Source organism: Carassius gibelio, chromosome B5, assembly GCF_023724105.1.
Source record: "Carassius gibelio isolate Cgi1373 ecotype wild population from Czech Republic chromosome B5, carGib1.2-hapl.c, whole genome shotgun sequence".
NCBI lineage: Eukaryota > Metazoa > Chordata > Actinopteri > Cypriniformes > Cyprinidae > Carassius > Carassius gibelio.
In genome coordinates this window covers 42,996,974-43,017,807 of record NC_068400.1, presented here as the reverse complement: position 1 = coordinate 43,017,807, position 20,834 = coordinate 42,996,974, and the positions used below count along the sequence as shown (strand labels likewise).

Here is a 20,834-nt window from a genome sequence, read left to right as displayed (position 1 = left end):
AAAATAATTTGATTCTTGATTTTTTTAAAAGTGGGCGCTAACATCAAAGCAAGTTTAAACCAACTTTTTCCATTTTATTGTAAAGATTTGCGTTGACTGTAACATCACGTGGTAGTTTACGACTATACAGCAAAGCATTACCAGCATCCCTAATGTATTTCAGAAGTTATAGTGGATTGCACGATCACGCTGTTAACTGCTTCTCTTTCGTCTTTATGGACTCTAAACAGAATGCCGCAGACACTTCCCTCATTTACTAATTTTTTTCATTGTTAATGTAGCAAACATTTGGTGCAAAAGGCAAGAGAGGATGTGTGTGTGTGTGTGTGTGAGAGAGAGAGAGAGAGAGAGTTGGTGCCATGCTTGATTACGGATTGCTCCCTAAAGATGGCGAGAAAAATGAGATAATGAGGTCCTGTGATTACCCTTTTCCCATGGACCGAAGCTGTCGCCAGTTCACAAAACCACACTGTACACAGGCACAGCGATACTCACTTCTCATTTAACACACACAAAAGCAGATCCCCAACAACAAACTGGGAACTGGGGACAAATCATATAATGTCCACCCTTATCCAATCGCCACTAATTAACTGGAATCCCACCTTCCTTGTTAATACAGCGACCAATTCGTTTTCTATGTATGTCAAAGGTCCATAGGCCACAGTCGGTCACCAGGACATTTGTGCAGCTCTGCAGCCTCTTTACAGGCCGTGGATCTTATTAGTTAATGACCCCGGTGTTGAGAGGTTATGGGCTCCTCGCTGCCGGCCTGAAAACCAGAATAATTCTTAATCGGGTTTTAATTGGTTTGTTGAACCGCGTTAGATGTCTGAATGGGATGGACGCTGAAATCAGAGAAAGTTTGAGTTTCTTTGTTTTGATCGGAGAGTCAAACACAATTAATTTGTGTTATATATCTGAACCTATATAAAGGTGCACGATGAAACGTCTATAAATGGGTATTTAGAAGCTAATAAATCCTTGCATACTAGCTTATTTAGTTATTTATTTACGCTTGATTATCTAGAACTAAAAGTGTCATAAATTCCGATTTGCTTCCAAAAATTATATTAGAGAAAAAGGCACACTTCAAAAACTATTTAATTCGCCGCAAAGCCAGCAATACAGTGCGGTTAAAATAAATAAATACCTCAGATTTAACAACGAGGTGTTATGAGGGTCTGCTGTGAATAATATGAGCATCTAATTTTAATAGAGATATAATCAATGCTGACAGTGGTTTAAAAAGAAAAAAAATTTTTTACATTGTAACGTTAAAATTGCTCCAGTTGTACAGCATTTACACACTGCATGACTGCAGTTTCTATATAGGCCTACAAGACCAGCGCTTAGACCTTGAACCACATCTTCTGAATGATGTAAGTGCATCCCATAATACCATTAATGATTAGATGTCTAAAATTCCACCTGCACGCAACTATTTTACAAAAAGGCAATTCTGTAGATTTTATATAATGCGTGTTTCAAATATAATTTGCCTTTAAAAAAAAAAAAGAAGAAGAAATAAGCATGAAGCTGCACCCCAACTCCATAAATTTGAGAACACTCTTTATGAGTCTTTCCTGGCAATTTCACTGTTTGCTAATGTTTTCACGCTGTAGTCTCGTGATAGAGAGACGTTTGAAGATTTTGGCCTAAGTTTAACTTCTTTGAATTTGAAATGTCTTGTAAGAAAACGATTAGGTTTTCAGGTTGACCTTTGTGTGGTTTGGATGCCGCGTTGAAAAACTCTGTATTACTGTACACGGTTGTGAGTGTTTTGCATACAGTTGTGTAAAAGAAATGAAAACACTCTCTATTCCCTTTAAGTGTGTCAGTGAAAAACTACAAGTCACCGGACTCATTATTGCTCGTTTAGCCAAGAGAAGCTATTTCTTTAGCTCTCTTCCATCGTATTTGGTGTTTTCTGCTCCAATCAGGCTCGCCAGACTCTGAAACACTCCCCTCTTCATGCAAAACAGCTGTGGGAACTTTAATACATGAAAGCTCAAAACCGCAATCGACTTCCTTTCATTTTCAAGTCTCTTTACGTCAGCCATACGGAAAACAGATAAACATTCAAGCCATTTAACATAAAGAAAGGGCTGGATATTTCTGAACACGCTTTGCAGCATATATTCAGCGTGATGTGCACTTGAGATTCAATATTCCAAAAAAAAAAAGAGGCTCGTATCCATTAACGCATCTCTGATACAAACATCCATACGAGAATATACATAAATAGAATCGGCCCTTTTTTAAATATCTGGTTTAGTTTAATTATATTAAAATATATACTGCTTTTTGGCGTGAAAAAGTCTATCTTTTTATAATCTTGAGAGAGAAAAACACCTAAAAATGAGTAAAACAGATAATCTTATGATAGATTCTACAATCACTTAGCACTGAACTGAATGGTGCAGAATGTAATGTATGGACACCTGTGCAGCAGCTCATCTTCAGCTCTATCAGATTTATTGGTTCATTAAAGGACAGACAGATAGTTATAATGGACACATGGCAACCTCATCTAGTAAAACAGACAACATACACTTCACACTAAAGCAGATTACACTGATTATGGAGGACAATGTTATTACAACCTCAAGAAACTTCATTACAGGAGCAAATATTTACACTGAACATAACTAGATTAGATGAACAGGCTCTTTAATGAGTTAATCAGTGTAATAATTTCAGTTATGGTTCCCATGTGTCATCAATCAAGAACAGTCTCCTGTAAAAGGACCATTCACACACAGTATACTCTGGAATTTCATATTTAGCTTCTCCGTTATTAAATTAAATTTTCTTGATCCATTTGGGACAGTCCAGAATGATCTAGACACAAGCTTATATAGAGAGATCATGGAGACCACAAATCAGCAACATGTAGTTTTCCTTTTAAAATGATCCTATAATGCAGAGAAGGGAGAGCAGCAACGAAATATAAGAAACAGAATGCAGATGAAAATATGTGTATATGCTCTAAAGGACAAGACTAAAAAAAACTTACCACAACATTTACTATAGCATTTATGAAATAAAAATGTGGTTGTGCTGGAAAGAAATCCTGCTGATATAAAATCCCACAGTGTGACATAGTATACTCCACATTTTAAAAATCATTTGCTAATTGTTTATAATTACTTTGCAATTTTAACTCATATTTATTAAGATGCTATTTGTATTTTTAAAATTCTTTGTTACACCACAGGACTATTAAATATGTATTAGTAAAAACTGATCCAAAACACTCTCCCTTTTAATTTTTTACTATATGTTGTACTGAAAAAACACTTTGTCAATAGATTCAAAACTTCTAAGTGAAATCCCTGTCAAACTGCTAAATACCTCGGAGGAATGCAGAGGATTTGTCTGCCTGCTAGTACATTCCTCCAAGGTTTAGGAAACAGTATTCTGGAGCTACTGCTTCTATGATGATCTGTGGTTGTGATTGATCATGAAGGCTTATCCATTAACTTTTGATGTACAAGTCTTAGAACCACAATGGATTTGTTCAAAGATAATATCAAGAAAACATTCCAAAATATCTGTTGGCACAAATTGCGGAAATTTTGGGTTTAGTTTCGTCAAAAAATACTGACCGTGCTGAACATTGACGGGTACAGTTAAATATATTAGCGGATCATATTAATGACTGTTTGACTTGCTCCATCAATCAGTACTATATTATTGTTTCGATTAAAAAGAAAGGACTGTCAAAACGACTCTCATTGCTCGATCATGCGTATTTTTTATTCTTGTAATCCTTGAGAAACATAACATTTACTTGTAGTATACCGACCGATCCGCAGAGGATGCATTTCAATTAACTGGGTATTCACTAAAAATATCAAAAATACCACTGTAAGACTCTGCCCCCTCCCTTGAGGATCAGTTAGAGATGGATATTCAGAAATGAATGAACCCCCCCGGTTAAAAACAGAGGAATCAGCTGATGCACTGGAGAGCATCGATGATACAGGAGCGGATGTGGAGCATGTTGTCGGGTTTTGTTAAATCATTAAATACGAATAGCATAATTATGTTTATGAGTCACTCACACTTAACCGCGCTCACATATCTGGAGAAAATAGTATTTCAAAATCCAAATTCCAAAAAGAAATGAGACATCAGACTGCATGCCACCGAGTTATGTTCAGTAATTGCACAAAACTAAAATACGCTTTGTAAAATGTGGTTTTGTAAAACTGCACACGGGCGTATAGCAACCAAAAAACTAATCATTTCACAGCCTTTCGTGCAATATTCATAGACATTCTCTGTGCATTCGCAAAACAAAAGAAAATAAAAATGGCAACGTGATTATATTGCGCTATTGTTTATTAGTCGCGATTTAAACCAGCGCTGAACAGATATACTTCTCCTTCTGAGAACACACAGTTTAAGATGAGCAGAGACAGTAGTATTTGGCCACATGATGAAGGGTGATAAATGTACAAACTGGTTCTCTTGCTCTGCTGACTAGATAATTGAGTCAGTGTTTAGGCACTGTTGAACTCAGATGTCTGTCCACGACCCTCTGTTGTGTGTGTGTGTGTGTGTGTGTGTGTGTGTGTGTGTGTGTGTGTGTGTGTGTGTGTGTGTGTGTGTGTGCGTGTGTGTGTGTGTGTGTGTGTGTGTGTGTGTGTGTGTGTGTGTGTGTGTGTGTGAATGAGTCCAGTGTTTGGAGAGGGGCGCCAGTCTTCTGCTGCTGACAAACAGCGTTCACTTCTCGACACAACACTGTAGATGCGACTGTCTGCGAGGTTTCGAAAGAGAACATTGAGCAAGACACCGATAACTGAGTGGAGACCAACAGCCTGTTCTTATTATATGCTGGGGTTTTATTTATTTATTTATTTTAATCTAATGACATTTTCCCTCCAAAGATGCATTTATATTTCTAAAAGGCGAGTTTGGTCGAGTGTATTTGCCTGTGATTTAAAAATGATTCATTTTATGCATGCAGTAGTTATCTGACTATATAGTGAGACTCACATCAGGGAAATATTTGTATAGTCTCATTCAAGCAAATCTGGAAACTGGGGTGGGTGGGGGGGGGGGGTAAACTAAAAAAAAGGTTAATAAATATACTATTAAGTGATAACCCAATAGATAGTATATTAAAACTGTTGTGCATTTAATTAAATCTAGCTGACTGCCAAAATGATGATAATGACAATATTTCAATTTGATAACCACGCTTGGAAAAGGATTTGTAAATGATAATAATAATTTAAAAAAAGAAAGCTGCAGAACTGTAAAACTGAGATACGGATATTCGCAGCGCAACAGTTGACGTCCTATATAACACTAATGCTGATGAACTGCAGGATCTCCAAACGAATCATTCGCATCTCGATCTTAACCAATACCAAAACTGATTTTGAATGTCTCAGGTGAACGCGCGTCTGGAGCACTATCTGATCTTCTGTGCGTGAAAAGGGGCCGACAGTGACGCTGTGTGCTGGAGACCTGGAAGTTCAGCTGCTCTGGGTCCCGCAGACCGACAGATGCGTGTCCTAATGGTGATGGCATATTCACACAATACCGAGCGAAGCAGCGCTGTTTGGCGGCAGCAACAGAGTTCTCCAACACCTTTTTATAAGTCTGAAGTCTTTCCCCTCCACCCGACCTGTTAAAACCACGCCTACAGAGCGACACAATTGGTCCAAAAGCGTCAAAGAGCCAATCAACAGCGGGCTGCTGCTCAAAACACGCAACACATCCACACCACCGAAGCCTATGGAGTTCAGAAGCACTGGGAATATCTCTGTGCTGGACCCTGTGCTCCGCATATCGCGCTCTGCTGAAATGTGTGTGCGGGAGAGAAAGTGTGTGTGTGAGCGTGTGAAGGTGTATACCTCCAACAAGTAAAGACAGAGGAATTATTCCGAGGCTTCGAAATAATTCAACACATCTCTTTGGCAGGACTCGGGACGATCTCACTATTAGCGGAATGTCTATTTTACAGAAATCCAGAGGACAGCGCCGCGCGCCGCAAGCTGACACACAGTGACTCCGTCGAGCCTTTTATTTTTATTTTCTCGATCTCATAGCGCACTGCCAAAAGACAAGCCGAGAAGATTCTCACTTTCTCTTTTAGATACTTTGTTGGAATCCAGCTAGAGACACAAGCGAGAGACTCACGCGTCGCAGGAACGCTGGACTTGGTGAAGGACTTCTCCGGCGCAGATATTAAGCTGATTGCACATCGATTTAAGGAACACCGCATCTGCTGGCTGGACTCGCATGAGCTTCCCGATGAGAGATCCAGTTATTCAAGGATCCAGTATGGCTTATCACCCGTTTTTACCTCACCGGGGTCCGGAATTTGCCATGAGCGCAATGCTGGGTCACCAGCCGCCCTTCTTCCCGGCCCTGGGGCTGCCCCCGAGCGGCTCGCTGTCTCTGCCCGGTGCGCTGGGCAAACCAATAATGGAGCAGCTGATGGGTGCCGCAGAGACCGGCCTTCACTTCTCCTCACTGGGACACCACACCGCGCATCTGCGGCCTCTCAAGACGCTCGAGCCCGAGGAGGAGGTCGAAGACGACCCTAAAGTTCACCTCGAAGCCAAGGAACTCTGGGAGCTTTTCCACAAGCGCGGCACAGAGATGGTCATCACTAAATCTGGAAGGTAAACTGGAATGATTCAATAAATCAGCTGTGCTTCGAATTTAATTAAGTGAAACACAGTCCGAGGTTATAGTCGCTATCAAATGGAATTCTGATTGATTTATTGATCTGAGTGACTCACAGATTTCTTTAGAACATGTGGCAAGATTGCTGGACAGGTCAATAGCTTTCTAGTGTTCATTCTGTTTTGTCTGAGCTGAGGAAGGTTTTTTGTTGTTGTTGTTGTTGTTGTTTTCAAAGTATAACCCAAGTTGAATTAGGCCTAGAAATATTTGAATCCAGATTCATCGTTTTTGTTGTTTTAAAGTAATCGTTATTAAATTAGTTAAGTTATTGTTTTGTTTTAATGCATGCAAACGTCTGTAATACCATGTATTGAACTTTTATCACAAATAAATGTAGCATAGACAAGTACACAATTCATTTTGCTCCGAAACTGATTTGAACAGTGAAACGCGGATGAATTATTGTAAAGTTGCATTCGGTAAGATTTTATTTGTAACTTAGTTTTTCCGTAACGTCGAGTTAAAGAGTTGAGCATGTGTTAATGCTGCGCTGCGTTTAGATGTGTGGGTGTTTCACGAGTTAGGGCTGACGATTGGGCCTAGACCTTGATCTACACACATCGAAATCATTTCAGGTCTTTGCATGTAATGTTTCTCTGGACAGCACAATGCCAGTAAAAGTGAAGAAATTGTAGCTCGATAAAACTGCTCTAATTTCTCTCTGATCTTCTCTGCAGGCGGATGTTCCCTCCGTTTAAAGTCAGATGCACGGGCTTGGACAAAAAGGCCAAATATATTCTGTTGATGGATATTGTGGCGGCTGATGACTGCAGGTATAAATTTCACAACTCTCGCTGGATGGTGGCAGGAAAGGCTGACCCCGAAATGCCAAAACGGATGTACATTCACCCCGACAGTCCGGCCACGGGCGAGCAATGGATGTCTAAAGTCGTCAATTTTCACAAACTTAAACTGACAAACAACATCTCCGACAAGCATGGATTTGTAAGTGTAAGATATGTATAAACTTTATTATTATCATTATTATTATTGTTGTTGTTGTTGTTGTTGTTATTGTGGTTTTTGTTTAAATACGTGTGTTCAGTGATTGCATGTATTTATATGTATTTTTCGTTACAAAATGTCTTAAGACTTCGCATTGTACAATATGTTAGTGTCTTGTCTGAGCTATAATTTGAATTTAATTTAAACTATACGAGCACACAATTACTGTTGGGGGGGGGGTGCAGGCTTCGACCTGTCAGTGAGCTAAAAGCGTGCAGAAAGTGTGCCCAATTTTTACTGTTTATTCAAATGTTACTGAAAGTCAACTGTATTTTTTTTTAATAAATAGTATAAATGCGTATTTATATTTCAGACGATACTGAACTCCATGCACAAATACCAGCCAAGATTTCACATTGTGAGAGCCAACGACATCCTGAAACTCCCATACAGCACGTTCAGGACCTACGTGTTCCCCGAGACAGATTTCATTGCTGTCACTGCCTACCAGAACGATAAGGTTGGTCTGAAGTTTGTGTGTTGCATCTGCTGCGCTGAATATTTAATAGCATACACCGTGGCCTTACAGGAGAAGTAATGTTTGGTGCTTTCAGTACTTTTGTCTAGAACATATTATTATTATGCAGTGCATTTCCACAATATTAGCTGTGTCACTGTGAGGCCTACATCATATAGCAAAGCCTAATACTACAGAAAACAAACATGCATCATTCTTTTACTTTCTCCTGTTTGACTCACGGGTTACATTTCATGCATTATTTATTTATACGAGTCAAAAAAATCAGAAGATCTTCAACAGTTTGTTCACGTAAACCTGTGTGTGTGTGTGTGTGTGTGTGTGTGTGTGTGCGTGTGTGTGTGTGTGTAAGAATGAGAAGAGGGAGGGAGGAAGGACTGGAGGACTAGCCAAAGTGGGAGGGACTGAAGAAGAGAAAAAGAGATTCAAAAATTATGTGTGTGCGCGTGCATGTGTGTGTTCATTTATTAGTAAAATGCTGAAATATAACGTAACCCTGGAAAATACTGTTAATGCACTAAATGCATATGGGGTGTCGGGGTGTCAGGGTGGGGAGACAGAATTCATGTTGAGAGGTTGTAGATAATAAAAACGTTCTCAATATTTATGAGCTGGAAATGCCCCCGTGTTTCCTACAAATACCAAAGTTTGAGACAAGTCACTGCAGGCGTAATATGGGTTTTTAATGCAGAACAAGCATATAGGCCAGCCCTTTAAACTATAAAATCCTAAAGTAATCGAAGTGACTCATACAGCTGTAGTGCATTTCGAATATGTTTCAATAAGCTGCAAATAATAAAGCATCAGTTGGTTAATAACACAACTGAAAAACCTTGCAGTTATCTTTATTCATGTTATTTTGTTTCCATGTTATTATATTTCAGATAACACAACTGAAAATTGATCACAATCCTTTTGCAAAAGGATTTCGTGACACTGGAAATGGGAGACGTGAAAAAAGGTAGGACTGAACGAACTGCTCATTTCACCCTGTAGCTACTACAATAGCATTCCTTCACGTCCTCAAGTTCAGGACACTGTTAGTTATTATTGCAGAAAGATCGGTTCATTTTAATCTTAAAGAAGAAAGATGAACTAAAAACTCAAGAACAACTCTAATGCAACGCGAAGGTGGTTTACTCTGAAATCGTTTCTCAGTTTTCCGTCTTCGACTTTTATTTCACACAGAAAACAGCTGGCTCTGCAATCGATGCGTTCGTATGAGGAGCAGCAGAAGAAAGAGAACGGGACATCTGATGATTCCTCAGGCGAACAGTCCTTCAAATGCTTTCGCCAGGCTTCGTCTCCTGTGGTCTCAACTGTTGGCCAGAATAACTCAAAAGGTACGAGAATCTGATAAACCGTGTGTGCATTTGACAAACATTTACTTTCAGATCATAATCTAGCTTTCTCTTACAGAATCGCCCAATTATTTCCCTGGACACGAATGCAAATCCTTTTGTGAACGACTGCTAATTAGAGAGCAGCACATATTTTTTTTGGCGTAAATTAGAATGTCAAGACGAATCAAGTTGCCACACATTAAATCCCCAAATCTCCCATGCATGTTACTATGAGGGCACAAAATTAGTATTTATTTCACGTGCATTTTGCATTGCCTCTGACTGTGCTTTTACTGATTATAAACGACATGCATGTGCTGTCTTGCGGTCTGTATTTATACAAATATAAATTGGATTCTCTCGATTAAATAGTCTTTCGCACTCTTGCAGATTTTTGCGACAGTGATGAAGATAGCGACGACGAAGACAAAGATGGAAACGTGAAAGAGGGACCAGACTCGAGCAAAATCTCCACCACGACCGAGGACCCCAAGGATCACGATGCGAGTTTAAGCAAAAGTCTGCTTGGGGAGAGTGACTCTGTCCCGCGGAGAACCGAGAAGATCCGGGACTCTCGGCAGAGTCCCATCACGCTCATCTCTAGCACCACTCGGTCCGGTGAGGAGCTCAAGAGCCCGGATCACGCCAAAACAGACGACTGCCGGACACTGAGCAAAGAAAATTACATGCCATTGACTGTGCAAACAGATGGCGCTGCGCACTTAAATCAAAACCACTTGCACAATTTGGGATTTCCGCCGGGTTTGGCCGGGCAGCAGTTTTTCAGTCACTTGGGTGGTGCCCATCCGTTTCTCCTGCACCCTGGTCAGTTCAGTATGGGAGGCGCGTTCTCAAACATGGCCGCAGGGATGGGCCCTTTACTGGCAGCTGTTTCCTCCGGAGGGGTCAGCTCACTGGACACGAGCAGCATGACATCACCCTCGCAAAGCCTGACGGGAACACCGCTGCCCTTCCACCTTCAGCAACATGTTCTGGCGTCGCAGGTAAGATCACAGATGCTTCTTTAGTCCTGACCTGTAGCTCGTGCATGAACAATCAAAAGTATTTTAGTGCTTTTTGTAGTTACATTTGAGACTTCAGGGGGGAAAATGAGGTGTGGCAAATCTTGCAGTGTTTAATGGTCTTTGTTGCGCAGTCCATAAATTGTCAGCAAATATAGAACAACTGACAACTGTTGCTGGAGATTAGCAATAAAACTGTTCCTGACGGATGTGCGCAGACAGTAATATGTCGCAATTAATCTGGAAAAAAAGTGAGAGAAAGCTGTTAATGACGATTTCTACCAAGCAGAATTTTTTATATATAATATAATTTTCTTCTAAAATGAGCATCTGTTAATGTTCAGTTATTTCGCTTTAATAGCAATGACAAGAACCTATTCGTAATGAAATCTACACTAGGAGCCTGAGAAAAAACGTTCATTTTAGAAGAAAAGTCAAACTGCAATTAACAGGCTTTTGCATCTGAACTCTTTATATGTCTAAATACTACAGAGAGAGAGAGAGTAAAACATTTTTTAAATCAAATCAAAGTCAAGTTTGTAATGATCGAATCAAGCTAAAAGTGTTTGTGGGTTAATCTTGATGGATCTTTCAGGTGACTTGCACGTTATCATATTTAAAACTATTTATGCATGTCGTGTGTGTTTTTGCTTCAATGGACAAGGTGTAAATATAAATTAGGTACAAGGAAACGAAATAGCAGGATTTAATAAAGTTGCATATTCTGATTTTCTTTTAATGACAATTATGCCATAAATTATTAATTGTGACCTCTGGTTTTGATGAAGAATACAGCTTTAATGTAGGCTATTCCCTTAAGTCATACTTTACAGAGCCAAATGTTTCAGTTGTTTCAGTTGTTGATGATGTGTCTGTGTCTGTAGGGTCTGGCCATGTCTCCCTTCGGAGGTCTCTTCCCGTATCCCTACACGTACATGGCCGCCGCCGCCGCTTCTTCATCCGTTCATCGTCATCCGTTTCTGAACGCGGTGCGGCCCCGGTTACGGTACAGCCCTTACTCTTTACCGAATGTCCCCGACTGCACTTTGCTCACGACAGCCGTCCCGCCGGTGGCGAGCAGTGCCATGGATCTGAAGGGAGACGGGGGGACGGGGAGTCTGGACTCGGAGTCTGGCTCGGTGTCAGTGTCGCCGAAACCGTGCACCGAGAAAGATTCGAGCAGCGAGCTCCAGAGCATCCAGCGCCTGGTCAGCGGACTCGAGTCCAAACCGGACAGAGCGCGCAGTGTGTCCCCGTAGACCCCACCGACGAGAGAGCGAGCCGTGCACCACGGACCGGCCTCGGAGAACACGATTAGACTTTAAATGCACTTTGCTAAAACAAATAAACACGTAAATGTATGTTGTTCTTTTGTTAAATTAAAACAGTAACTTTGCCCCCCCATATGAATGCCAGAGAAGTATTGAACAGTGACCAGTCTGACAGAGACTGAATGAAGCTGCTGCTCCTCGTTATGTTAAAAGTTCAGGGTGACGGTGATTTCATTTAAGATGCACTCTGAATCGGTTCCTGCTTTGTTTGATATCTCTTTATCGGATGTGTTTGCAAACATATTAATAAATTAAATAAGTTACCGCAGGCATACTGCATGTCAAAGATTAGACTTGATCAAGACTGCTGTTTTTTTTTTTTTTTTTTTTTTTTTTTTTTTTAATGCTTCCGTCTGTACTGTTCAAAACGCAAATTCACCAAGAACGCAATCTTCACTACAGTTTTAAGAATATTTTGCAATGTTAAGGAGTTCAATCTTTACACACAGATACACACACACACACACACACACACACACACACACACACACACACACACACATATATGTTCGATTCATTTTTGTGTGGAAATGAGGAAGGCAGTCTAGTCATTTTATTCTTTTTCCAAAGTCAATGAATCCACAGACCACTGATTAATCGAGACGCGGTACTAAATTACTCTGAAATGCAGCTTCGGGATGAAACGGGAAAAGGGATCATATGGCTATAATAAATACAAATGTAAATAACGATATATATATTACATATTTATGTAATTATTTCATATGAATATTGCTTGTAAATAGAACTGAAATTCTTTGTTTGTTTGTTTGTGTTTGTTTGAGGGAGCTTAACTTAATTTATTGTTGATATGTGTATAGTATGTGAGCATTGTCCTTGTTAATTCTCATCTGCGCCTGGATTCCACCTGTAACAGCACAGAGCTAGTTTCTCTACAGACAGAAATAATGTGCCATCGTTTTGATTAACTGTTGTGTGTTTAAGTGCTTGGGTTCAAACTAATTAAAGGCGATAACACAATGCATCAATGGCTTGAAAGTAATCACACTTTTATTTCACAGCAACTTCAAATGCTTTAGTCCGAGCGTGTGTTCAAATTAAGTTTTTGTGACCTATGAGTCTAAACTGCCCCAAAAATTATTTTAGAAACCGCAGAAAAGCGTATAAAGGAAATTATTTTTATTTTTATTTAACCTTTATTTAACCAGATAAAAAACTCATTGAGATTAAAAATATATTTTTCAAGAGTGACCTGGCCAAGACAACAGCATTTACATACAATTTAAAAACATACATGACATCAAAAAAACAAATGATATATAGTCAATGTGTACAAGTTTAGAAACAGTTAAATTTTCCAAGTTCATTGAGTTCACGCTTCTTTAGAATAGATTTAAATACAGATTTGCCACAGTGTTTTCAATGTGTTTGGACTCTATATATTCTGTATAATAATAAAAGAATAATTATTTAAAAAAAAATCTTAAAACATGATAGCCAGCTGAAATAGACATCAACTATAACTCATCAACTGAGTTTTCGAACTACACCATCACACTGCGCACAGACCAAATTAAGTAATAATAAAAACAAAGTGATTCTCTTGTATTCCTAATAAAAACATTTAGTTCAGACAGATGTGGCAAACTATACTGTTCGTTCATGGATGTTTTCGAGCATAAAGGAGGGAAAGTGAAAGCATTAGCACATCTCGAGCTGTACCAGACCCGTCGTGCGTGTTTATGTGGACCGATATGAACCTGGAAGAATGTAAAATAACTTGACTGTCCACTCTGTGGAGCCTCGAGTCAGGGTTTATCAACACTGTATCTTTATTTGTATAAAGTAGGGTTAATAAGTAATGGCACTGGCGCTGAAGAACAGTGGTAAACACCACGTAAACTATCGCAATCGCTCCTTCTATTGCTCACCTGGCGCCTTCGTTATCACAGGCGTGTTTATTACACGTCTGAGTTCTGCTGTAGACAGAGTCAGAGCTGTCGCCACCCAGCGGTCACGGGGCAAAGTACACGTCAGAGAGCAAAGTGTGACTCTCGTGCATGCAATCAAACACACGAAACATGCTCTCGCCACTGTTCACTTAAAAAAAGGTTAATGTATTATTATCTAATCTGGTCTATGTGAAGGAGACTGTTGTGTCTGTTCACTGAGCGACACGAAAGACTGAGAAAACTATAATACTATTACAAATAAAGGTGGATTTGAAGATAAATAAGAGTCGACATCTGTCGAAGACGTGAAGACAGCCTTCCAGTGTTTGATGTAAAAACTATAAGATACTGTAAAAGACGTTTAGAATACATGAATGTTAGATATGGTCAATTGTTCATGAAAGGTTGGTGTCATTTAAATGTAAACTGGAGAAAATCTAAAAGGGATATAGTTCAAGCGAAATGCTAAATTTGTTCGACCATACCATGCATGTCTGTTTTCTTTGGAACACGAAACATGTCGAAGGGCTTTTTTCTGTCCATACAATGAAGGTCAGATTAATCGAACTGTGTTTGGAGACCCGTGTTCTTCAGGATAACTATATTTGTGTTCCACAGGAGAAATAAAGTCAAATTTACTATTACAGTATATAGAAATACATATAGAATTGCTGTGATCAAATTATGAAATTTACACCCAGATATCCTAAAAGATATATTTTGTTGTTTTGTTTTTTAACAATGAAATACATAATAATACAAATAATTCAACCATAATTTGGAAAATAAAATAAAAAATAAAACCAAGTGATAATATAATAAATGGATTAACTAAAGTTGTAATTCTATATTTTCAGAAGAATGTGGACTATTAAACAAGGACCAGTCTATAATCCCGGACTGAACCCGTGACTCGGATGTAGACTGATTATGGTTTGATTGCAAAAATCATTCTTTCTGTTGCCGTGAAAAATATTAGACGTTGCATTCATTTGTTAAAATGGTCATTTGTTAAAAAGATGTATACAGACTTGTTTTCAAGCTGTATACATCTAGAACATTTTGGAAGAAGGATCTCTGTGCTCGAGCTGCAGCTGATGGACGATATCACAGCGCCATCTACTGGTGACCAGCAGCACCTTCACTCTCACAGACCCACGTGACGTCACTATACTCCGTTTTGAGTGGGAAAATAGCCCTATTTTATACTCTCTAAACTATACATAATACATAAAATAGATAATTCATAGGTTTGAAATTGACTAAATTCTGTATACATATTTTTCTAAACACAATTAAAAATGTTATTTTAAAATCCAAATTGTAAATGTTTTTTGTAGTTTAAAAGTTTATATAATAACTGTTAGATCTTTAAACAAATGTGTATTATATAAAACACTCTTCCTCACTGTCATGCAAGCAGTTAGAGTTATACCCTGTGTTCAGCACACACACACACACACACACACACACACTCACACACCCACACTCACAAAAACAAACACACACACACACACGTACACACACACACACCTTTCAACAACTGAACAGCTTCAGAGAGTCGTGTGAAATGCAGAATTATGTTTAAAAGCTTTTGTTCTTAATGGCATTTTTTTCCCCTTACATTACTTTTACTTTTATACTTTAAGTAGTTTTTTAAACCAGTACTTTTACACTTTTACTTGAGTAAAAAGCTTGAGTTGATACTTCAACTTCTACAAAAGTCTTTTTAAACCCTAGTATCTATACTTCTACTTGAGTAATGAATGCCAGTACTTTTGACACCACTGCTCTTCTCATGTGCAGGCTGGTAATCAGATAATTCAGTCATGGTTTGGTGCCCACTGACTTCCACCGCATGGACAAAAACAAAAAGACACTTCTCAAAAACTTCTAATATGTTCCACAGAAGAAGAAAGCCACACAGTTGTGGAAGGACACGCAGGGGGTGAGTGACGAACCCTTTAATGATAGTGATGTTGATGTTTCTACCGCACCCAGATGTGGGAAAGGTTGATCGCTGCCACACAAACACACACTTTGCACTCAATAACCAACATGTTGCCTCAGATGACTCACAGGCGTTCACAGAGATAGTTGACTCATCCACATGTAGCTCATCACAGAATACACTCATGTCTATAAAAGCATGTGATGTGCACACCTCCACCCCTGCTCAAGGCTAAACACGCAACACTTCGACTCTATACTCCTCCAGCCTTCAGTAGCTGATAGATTGCAGCAGTCTGTTCTCTTTCATGTGGCTTTCAGACTTAACACACTCGTATAGAGCTGATTTGGCAAGTGATCAGGAGACAGGCGACTGCAGTTAACCCCTTCGTCTGAGATCTACGACTGCCTCCGATGCTGGCTTGGATTGCACCGTGTGCTTAACTTATTAACAATTCTCAGACCAGCGTTTTCTGAACTCTCCAATAGTTCAGTGACCGCAGACCATTGTTGAACGTACTACTTCTAAAAGACCTTATTCTGATTACGTTTATGCATATTTTTAGACAAATGAAGATGTTTACATTTTTTAGCTTTTGCACATGATGCATGTAATGAAATGCTCCCTGACTGAAATATCTTTATTTTGTAAAGAGTTGTGCATGATGAAAACAGAACAAAACTCATTTTCCCTGCATTTACTGCACTCATTAAAGCAGACGAGGGATGGAGGCTGTTTCTGTCGGATTCGAGAAGCACAGTCTCTGGTGCGGAGGTTTATCGTTCATCCAAATGATTTACATCACATCTGTGTTGTGTGGGTGGTCTGGAATAGAGTGAAAAAATGTCTAAACAGGAAATCAAAAACAGGAATGATGCCTTAGTATACAGATCGTTTCTATCATTATTTTATTCAGAGCAAGATCACTTTATATAATAAAAATAATACTATTTGCTATGCCATCATTGTCACACACAACACTTAAAGGATCTGACAATGAGCACTAACTCTAAAACTCTAAAACAAAAACAAGACCAGAATGCTTCTTTGACTGATGCTGCATCCTGATTGGTCGAGGCCCTCCATGATCACATGATCACATCTACAGATGGTTTCTGAGTCTCTCATCTTCTGCACAAAGAGAGTTAGCGTGGGGTAACTTTGAAAAGTAGATTGCGTAAAGCGTAGTACCTGCACAGATCTGAAATCAATTCAAATTCAGACGTTCTGTGGTAAAAAAAAAAAATTCCAATATTTTAGGAAGTAAACCAATATTATCACCAATTAATAGAGGTTTTCAAGGTCACTCCAAGGGATGTGCCACAGAGTTAATATATAAAGAATTAGCATATACATAGTTTCATATATTTGTGAATGTTAAAAGAAAATTAGAAAACAATAAAATGTTCGTTAGCTGAATACAGTGTTTTTTTTTTTTGTTTTTTTTTTGTCATGTGTTTTTGTAAAGTTACAGTTTTGGAAGAATATCTATTTTAATTTTCAATTGTCTGTTTGTAGTGGTTATTATTTGCTGTTTTATTGTTTGATTTTTGTTGATTTGACCATTATTGGGTCAGTTTGACACGCAAACATCATGATAAATATCACGTGTAATAGTATATGGAATACACAACAATTAAACACAAAGTCTGCTGAATGATCCTGGTCCAATAAACGACTGCTCGGTCACTTCTGATCAACCCCTGCTGGTCACAATAACTATTCTTTTTTCAGAAAACAAGACAGAATATCTTAGGTAATTTAACTTGTCAAGTAAATGCATCCTGATTCAAGATTTTTTAGATATTTATCCTGAAAAACAAGACGAAAATACTGCAGAAGAAAATATGTTTTGCAGTGTTCACACCAGTGAACTCTTGACTGAAAAGAAGAAGACTTGTATTAGTTGGTTCAGGTGTGTTTGATCAGGGTTCACTGAGGTCCTGTCCCAAATCACATCACCGTCTTTCTGTGACTCAGACGCTCTCGGACTCGGAGACATGAAGTGTGACTCAGAGGAACACAGCGAGGGTTTAGGATGTGATTTGGGACAGGACCCCAGTTTTCTGCAGAGGTTTTCAATGGTTTTCTATGAAAAGTAGTGCATGGAGTTCTGATCATATGCACAAATTCCAGATCAGATTTGAGCTTTGAATGCATTAATAATAATTTTGTGTAGATATATTTATACATTCATTATATTAATTAAAATCTAAATGTCAAATAAAGCCAAAGGCAACGGTTGCTTCACAAACAATTAGAAGTTTCTGTGTGTGCCACTGAGGAGAGAAATGCGAGAACTGTGTCCAGATGTCGAGCTGAAGGGTCCGTTATAAATGATGAAGTGCGATACTTTGTCTCTCCACACGATGGCGACATTTAACAGTTTTTATAAAACCAGCTCCACAGTCTACAGACAGACACCAGAACAGATCTATAACACAGAGCTTTTACACCTGCAAGTCACTCTCTCTATTCATTACACCTAAACGTTAATTATCTGTCACAGCCTGACAGTATATGAGGTTTAACACAATTAGATTACCAAAATAAATATTTATAGGGAGTAATATGAGATTTCTTCATTAAGTACACTAAATATCACTTATTGCATTCCTGAAATTTAAGTTGCTTTGGGTAAAAGCATCTGCTAAATGAATAAATGTAAATATCCATCAGATGATCCTTTCGTGTTTTAGCAGCTGAAATACTTTAGTTTTAAAAGTCTGCTTAGCTGTATCTGTGGAAATCTGGTTCTTGAATGTTTGAGCAATGGTTTTCTGAGATTATAGAGAACTGAGCTCTACTGACAAACATAAGAAACACACAGGTGTAATTAAATAAGGCCAATAAATGACATTATTATATGAATAGAGAAGTCAAACAGAGTGCCAGTAATGGATCCATGCAAATAAAATGGTGCAGTAAAAATCATGGTATAGGAAAACTTTCTAACATGATTGTATTGTATTATGAGTTCATTGTTTTGTCCCTTATGCTGTAATAAATGAAATAAAAATGAGTTCTCCCATATGCAAACTTCATAGGCTATAAAAAGAAAACACTAAAGTGAAATTACCAAGACTTTGCAAACTGCTTTAAACTTTGTATTATTATAATCCCCCAGCATCATATTCAACACGGCCAAGAAAATATCCATAAATCAGCACTTTAAGCTCTTAAGATAGCACAAAGATGAATAGCTCTTTATCTTTTGGTGACCAACCATAAAACATAATTTTTACACACTTTTCCAAAAAAAAAAAAAAACAATAAATAATTATTAACACATTATCTGGATATTTTCATGTCTGGAAAACAATTGGGATTAAACGGGTTACCTACTTACTAATGATCACGTGACACACTGGCGAATATATATAAAATATAGAACACTACAATATAAATTATTTTCATGTAAGAGTGCAAAATAAAATCTTCCAAAACGTATCTTTATTTGCCCAAATGCAAGCTGACAGGTTTATTCAAATGTATTAAAATGTATTTGGGTGAAGTAAAGACATGTTGGTGGTTGTAAGAAGTTACACAGTTTAAGTTTAAGCACAAGATCTTGGTGCACATAAAGATGATTCACAGTTCCAAGTTATTTCATGTCATTGCTGTGGTTTTGGTTGCAAGCATCAGTCACACTTATGAAACACATTTATATATGTTCATGTCTTCCGCCGTTTCACTTGTTTATCTGTGGACGCTTGAGAGATTGGACCTCGTTCATGTGACAGGACACAACAGCCACCAGAGGGCAGCATTTCACACCGAGGAACCGTGTCTGACACAAACCAACCTTGCAGAACTATATATATACATACATTAACTCTAATTCAGCAAACAATTCCAATGCAGTTTTACCATGTGTTATAACATAGTTACAGCAAACAACACGTAACTAATAAAATACACTCTTAGAAATAAAGGTGCTTCACGATGCCACAGAGGAACCTTTTTTGTCTTAATAGTTCCATAAAGAACCTTTAACATATTTCTGTTTCACAAAAGCATCTTTGTGGTGAAAGAAGGTTCTTCAGATTATAAAAAGGGCACACCAACCTTTGACTGAATGGTTCTTTGTGGAACCAAAAATAGTTCTAAAAGGCATCACTGTGAAGAATCTTTATTTTTAAGAATGTACAACCCTTTTTTGTGGACAAAGCTGATATGTTAAGAACAGAGGGACTGTCCATTAAGTTTTCAGAAGTAGATTCTAATAGCCAGCATCTCGAGCTGTTTTAATGACTCTGAGCTGTCTGCGGGGGGCGGGGGGGGGGGGGGGGTCGGACCCATTGGTCCAAGGCTCTTTTGGAAGTGAATGGAAAAAAAGCCAAGGGGACCAGGAAGGCGGAATGTGGGTCCGGTGTGTGATGTGATTGTTAGCAGAGATGTGTCAGCTCCAGCCAGTGCAGAGCGAGGTGAGAGGTGTATCTTATCACCAGAGAGAGCAGCATCCAGCCTCACACACACACACACACACACACGTGTGGCCATGTACAGCTCAGAGACCCTAGAGATGCACGAAACCTCGACTTCACCAGAGAAGCAACATATAAAAGCGCGAAGGTCGAGTATCCACATACACATCTACATTCAGTCATGTAGCAGACGCTTTATCCCAAGACTTCATTCCAGCAATCATTCATCAGGAGAGAGATAGAGGAACACTCTGGACCTGTGCAGAAATATCTGTTACACTTATATTTTGTCCTTTCATTTCGTATTCGTAAATGTGAAAATTAGTTTGAGCACCATACATTATAGACAGTAGTAGCCTATTAAATAATATGTTGAATTTTTTTTTAATCATATTTTTTTTCGTATCCTGCAGCCTGCAACTTTCAACTGCCTTTAAGCTCATTCAAGATAATGAAAGTCATAAATAATATAGCTATTCTAGAACGCCTGCACACACACACACACACACACACACAGACACACACACAGACACACACAAACACACACACACAGACACAGACACACACACACACACACACACACACACACACATATAAAAGTTCCTCCATATGCAGACAGGATTCTAAACAATAATTTGAGCATAAGCTAAAAA

The 20,834-nt window shown here is 38.7% G+C and overlaps 1 protein-coding gene and 1 long non-coding RNA gene across 3 annotated transcripts in view; one reads left to right on the top strand and one right to left on the bottom strand.

The window, feature by feature from the left end:
• LOC127958310 (uncharacterized) overlaps positions 1-20,834 on the bottom strand; it is a 109,607-nt gene that overhangs the window by 43,913 nt on the left and 44,860 nt on the right. The window lies entirely within an intron of this gene.
• Positions 5,413-12,875, top strand: LOC127958307 (T-box transcription factor TBX3-like). 2 transcript variants are annotated; one of them, XM_052557120.1, is made up of 7 exons: positions 5,413-6,647; positions 7,389-7,656; positions 8,030-8,176; positions 9,079-9,155; positions 9,383-9,537; positions 9,928-10,541; positions 11,444-12,875. In XM_052557120.1, the coding sequence occupies exons 1-7, from the start codon at positions 6,262-6,264 to the stop codon at positions 11,816-11,818; spliced, it is 2,022 nt and encodes a 673-aa protein (XP_052413080.1). In that variant the 5' UTR covers positions 5,413-6,261; the 3' UTR covers positions 11,819-12,875. The 2 variants fall into 2 exon arrangements, with proteins under 2 accessions (XP_052413080.1, XP_052413079.1); XM_052557119.1 differs by having other exon boundaries at positions 7,389-7,662.

Bases quoted from the DNA above. Each gene is read 5' to 3' on its own strand.
- LOC127958307 (XM_052557119.1), top strand. From the start codon at position 6,262: ATGAGCTTCCCGATGAGAGATCCAGTTATTCAAGGATCCAGTATGGCT. The intron at 6,648-7,388 runs GTAAACTGGAAT...TCTTCTCTGCAG, and splicing joins GTCATCACTAAATCTGGAAG to GCGGATGTTCCCTCCGTTTA. The intron at 10,542-11,443 runs GTAAGATCACAG...CTGTGTCTGTAG, and splicing joins AACATGTTCTGGCGTCGCAG to GGTCTGGCCATGTCTCCCTT.